The following is a 4,808-nucleotide window of genomic DNA, read 5'->3' as shown; positions in this document are numbered from 1 at the left end:
TACACGATCTCTCACAACAGGCTGGAATTCTGGGCTCTATAACATTGTGGTAGAAATGGTCATTAGCACTTTAAAGACCGCATGTTGCAAGAACACCCATACAACATGCTACAAAGGATGCAACAGATTATTTGCTGTGTATCAGTTCATCAATGTGTTGTTACAGATTTGACGCATCTTCTTCTGACAATGCAGTAATTCAAATCCAGGATTGCCTTCCTTTACTCCTCACAGAAGACTAGCCTACCTGTCCATTGGCTGTCAGCTGTGTTAGGAATTCATCCACATTTTTCAGAGCGTTGCCTTTGTCCAGTCGCTCAAACACACGATCAATGAAATCTGTGTCATTCAAGGCTCCAGAGGACAATATCAGCTGTGCCACCTGATTAGGACTGAGCGCTGACAACAATCCAGCCTACAAAAGAGAATCAACATAATGTCAAACAGCAGTAACAGCAAGGCTGCGGGTAATAGATTTCAGTTAGCAAGCAAATAAGTGGGATCTATGAGATGCTTGTCTTTTTGACACGCCAAAAACAGATGCCTGTGTGTGCTCTTTTTTGTGATTAGAATGTTGGGCTGCTGTTTTCAAGGAGGACCGGAAGTGAAATGTATGCCTTACTGTAGAAATGTTGAAGTCGTTGAGGTCAGTGTATGCTGTGTACTGGACAAATGGACCCAGATTTGCCTCAACCCATTGGCCATCGCTCTCATTGTTCTGCCTACAAACTAAATGATGCAAACAAAAGTTAGAATACATACAATTTAGCAAGGTTTTTCACCGGTAGACATGAAACAAATCAAGGACAATGTTACTGCTCAGTCTTTTTCAAGATATTTCTCAGAAGAAAAGAGATGCCACGTCCCATGTCAGCCCTACCTGGCTTGTCGATGACACTGCCAGATTTTCTCAGGTAGCCCAGCAGAACATCTGTGATTTCTTGTCGTCTGTCCGATGGAATTGCCGAGAAAACTTTAGCCATCCCACTCACACTGCAAAAGTTGAAAGAAAACATGCTTACACTGTCCTCCAAACCCTATTATCACTGTTTGGTGCCCCAAAATCTTGTTTGTTGCCAGAAAGCTACTCACATGACACGGTAGTTGGTGCAGTTGATGTTTGTGGTTGCATTTTGGAGCATTGCTGGAGTGAAGCTTGCAAGGACAGGAACCAGTTTCACATGGAACCAAATGTCAAAGTCGTTTTTGGTGAATTCCGTGAAATGAGGACTGATGATAGTGAAGGTCTTATTCATTACACGATCTCTCACAACAGGCTGGAATTCTGGGCTCTGTAACATTGTGGTAGAAATGGTCATTAGCACTTTGAAGACCGCATGTTGCAAGAACACCCATACAACATGCTACAAAGGATGCAACAGATTATTTGCTGTGTATCAGTTCCTCAATGTGTTGTAACAGATTTGGCGCATCTTCTTCTGACAATGCTGTAATTCAAATCCAGGATTGCCTTCCTTTACTCCTCACTGAAGAGTAGCCTACCTGTCCATTGGCTGTCAGCTGTGTCAGGAATTCATCCACATTTTTCAGAGCGTTGCCTTTGTCCAGTCGCTCAAACACACGATCAATGAAATCTGTGTCATTCAAGGCTCCAGAGGACAATATCAGCTGTGCCACCTGATTAGGACTGAGCGCTGACAACAATCCAGCCTACAAAAGAGAATCAACATAATGTCAAATAGCAGTAACAGCAAGGCTGTGGGTAATAGATTTCAGTTAGCAGCAAACTAAGTGGGATCCATGAGATGCTTGTTTTTTTGACACGCCAAAAACAAATGCCTGTGTATGGTCTTTTTTGTGTCTAGAATGTTGGGCTGCTGTTTTCAAGGAGGACCGGAAGTGAAATGTATGCCTTACTGTAGAAATGTTGAAGTCGTTGAGGTCAGTGTATGCTGTGTATTGGACAAATGGACCCAGATTTGCCTCAACCCATTGGCCATCGCTCTCATTGTTCTGCCTGCAAACTAAATGATGCAAACAAAAGTTAGAATACATACAATTTAGCAAGGTTTTTCACCGGTAGACATGAAACAAATCAAGGACAATTTTACTGCTCAGTCTTTTTCAAGATATTTCTCAGAAGAAAAGAGATGCCACGTCCCATGTCAGCCCTACCTGGCTTGTCGATGACACTGCCAGATTTTCTCAGGTAGCCCAGCAGAACATCTGTGATTCCTTGTCGTCTGTCCGATGGAATTGCCGAGAAAACTTTAGCCATCCCACTCACACTGCAAAAGTTGAAAGAAAACATGCTCATGCTGTCCTCCAAACTCTATTGTCACTGTTTGGTGCCACAAAATCTTGTTTGTTGCCAGAAAGCTACTCACATGACACGGTAGTTGGTGCAGTTGATGTTTGTGGTTGCATTTTGGAGCATTGCTGGAGTGAAGCTTGCAAGGACAGGAACCATTTTCACATGGAACCAAATGTCAAAGTCGTTTTTGGTGAATTCCGTGAAATGGGGACTGATGATAGTGAAGGTCTTATTCATTACACGATCTCTCACAACAGGCTGGAATTCTGGGCTCTGTAACATTGTGGTAGAAATGGTCATTAGCACCACATAGATTACATATTACACGTTGCAGCTACAACCATACAACATGTTAGAACAGATGCAACTTAGTATTTCGTGTGAATCAGTCCTTCAAAGCAATCTTGCAGTTTAGACATGGCTTTTTCTGACAATGCTGGAATAAAAATCCTTCACACTCTCTGAAGAGTAGCCTACCTGTCCATTGGCTGTCAGCTGTGTCAGGAATTCATCCACATTTTTCAGAGCGTTGCCCTTTTCCAGTCGCTCAAACACACGATCAATGAAATCTGTGGTATTCAGGGCTCCCGAGTTCAGTATCAGTTGTGCCAGCTGAGTAGGACTGAGCGCTGTCAACAATCCAGCCTACAAAAGGGAATCAACATGTCACTCAGCATTAATGGCAAGGCTGTGATTAATAGATTTCAGTTTGCACCACACTAAGTGGGATCCACGAGATGCTTGTTTTTTTGACACGCCAAAAACAAATGCCTGTGTGTGCTCTTTTTTGTGTCTAGAATGTTGGGCTGCTGTTTTCAAGGAGGACCGGAAGTGAAATGTATGCCTTACTGTAGAAATGTTGAAGTCGTTGAGGTCAGTGTATGCTGTGTATTGGACAAATGGACCCAGATTTGCCTCAACCCATTGGCCATCGCTCTCATTGTTCTGCCTGCAAACTAAATGATGCAAACAAAAGTTAAAATACATACAATTTAGCAAGGTTTTTCACCGGTAGACATGAAACAAATCGAGGACAATGTTACTGCTCAGTCTTTTTCAAGATATTTCTCAGAAGAAAAGAGATGCCACGTCCCATGTCAGCCCTACCTGGCTTGTCGATGACACTGCCAGATTTTCTCAGGTAGCCCAGCAGAACATCTGTGATTCCTTGTCGTCTGTCCGATGGAATTGCCGAGAAAACTTTAGCCATCCCACTCACACTGCAAAAGTTGAAAGAAAACATGCTTATGCTGTCCTCCAAACTCTATTGTCACTGTTTGGTGCCACAAAATCTTGTTTGTTGCCAGAAAGCTACTCACAAGACACGGTAGTTGGTGCAGTTGATGTTTGTGGTTGCATTTTGGAGCATTGCTGGAGTGAAGCTTGCAAGGACAGGAACCAGTTTCACATGGAACCAAATGTCAAAGTCATTTTTGGTGAATTCCGCGAAATGAGGACTGATGATAGTGAAGGTCTTATTCATTACACGATCTCTCACAACAGGCTGGAATTCTGGGCTCTGTAACATTGTGGTAGAAATGGTCATTAGCACTTTGAAGACCGCATGTTGCAAGAACACCCATACAACATGCTACAAAGGATGCAACAGATTATTTGCTGTGTATCAGTTCCTCAATGTGTTGTAACAGATTTGGCGCATCTTCTTCTGACAATGCTGTAATTCAAATCCAGGATTGCCTTCCTTTACTCCTCACTGAAGAGTAGCCTACCTGTCCATTGGCTGTCAGCTGTGTCAGGAATTCATCCACATTTTTCAGAGCGTTGCCTTTGTCCAGTCGCTCAAACACACGATCAATGAAATCTGTGTCATTCAAGGCTCCAGAAGACAATATCAGTTGTGCCACCTGATTAGGACTGAGCGCTGACAACAATCCAGCCTAGAAAAGAGAATCAACATAATGTCAAACAGCAGTAACAGCAAGGCTGTGGGTAATAGATTTCAGTTAGCAGCAAACTAAGTGGGATCTATGAGATGTTTTTTTTTTTTTTTTTACACGCCAAAAACAAATGCCTGTGTGTGGTCTTTTTTGTGTCTAGAATGTTGGGCTGCTGTTTTCAAGGAGGACCGGAAGTGAAATGTATGCCTTACTGTAGAAATGTTGAACTCGTTGAGGTCAGTGTATGCTGTGTACTGGACAAATGGACCCAGATTTGCCTCAACCCATTGGCCATCGCTCTCATTGTTCTGCCTGCAAACTAAATGATGCAAACAAAAGTTAAAATACATACAATTTAGCAAGGTTTTTCACCGGTAGACATGAAACAAATCAAGGACAATGTTACTGCTCAGTCTTTTTCAAGATATTTCTCAGAAGAAAAGAGATGCCACGTCCCATGTCAGCCCTACCTGGCTTGTCGATGACACTGCCAGATTTTCTCAGGTAGCCCAGCAGAACATCTGTGATTTCTTGTCGTCTGTCCGATGGAATTGCCGAGAAAACTTTAGCCATCCCACTCACACTGCAAAAGTTGAAAGAAAACATGATTACGCTGTCCTCCAAACCCTATTGTC

At 42.8% G+C, this 4,808-nt stretch overlaps 1 protein-coding gene across 1 annotated transcript; it reads right to left on the bottom strand.

The window, feature by feature from the left end:
* Window positions 1–812: 812 nt before the first annotated feature.
* LOC115772788 (uncharacterized) lies at window positions 813–3,485 on the bottom strand. Its single transcript, XM_030719170.1, has 9 exons — window positions 3,383–3,485; window positions 3,125–3,231; window positions 2,753–2,920; window positions 2,349–2,548; window positions 2,137–2,249; window positions 1,879–1,985; window positions 1,504–1,671; window positions 1,093–1,292; window positions 813–993 (listed from the first exon to the last, which is right to left on the bottom strand). The coding sequence occupies exons 1-9, from the start codon at window positions 3,483–3,485 to the stop codon at window positions 813–815; spliced, it is 1,347 nt and encodes a 448-aa protein (XP_030575030.1).
* Window positions 3,486–4,808: the final 1,323 nt, after the last annotated feature.

Source organism: Archocentrus centrarchus, chromosome 22 (genome assembly GCF_007364275.1).
Source record: "Archocentrus centrarchus isolate MPI-CPG fArcCen1 chromosome 22, fArcCen1, whole genome shotgun sequence".
Taxonomy (NCBI): domain Eukaryota; kingdom Metazoa; phylum Chordata; class Actinopteri; order Cichliformes; family Cichlidae; genus Archocentrus; species Archocentrus centrarchus.
Note: the sequence above shows the minus strand (reverse complement) of the source record. Positions and strands in the feature narration are given on the sequence as shown.

Excerpts from the sequence above, each read along its gene's own strand:
- LOC115772788 (XM_030719170.1), bottom strand. The coding sequence starts at position 3,485 with ATGGCTAAAGTTTTCTCGGCAATTCCATCGGACAGACGACAAGGAATC. Across the intron at positions 2,921-3,124 it reads ACGACTTCAACATTTCTACA|GCTGGATTGTTGACAGCGCT; the intron begins GTAAGGCATACA and ends TCCCTTTTGTAG. Across the intron at positions 994-1,092 it reads TGCACCAACTACCGTGTCAT|TGTGAGTGGGATGGCTAAAG; the intron begins GTGAGTAGCTTT and ends CAACTTTTGCAG.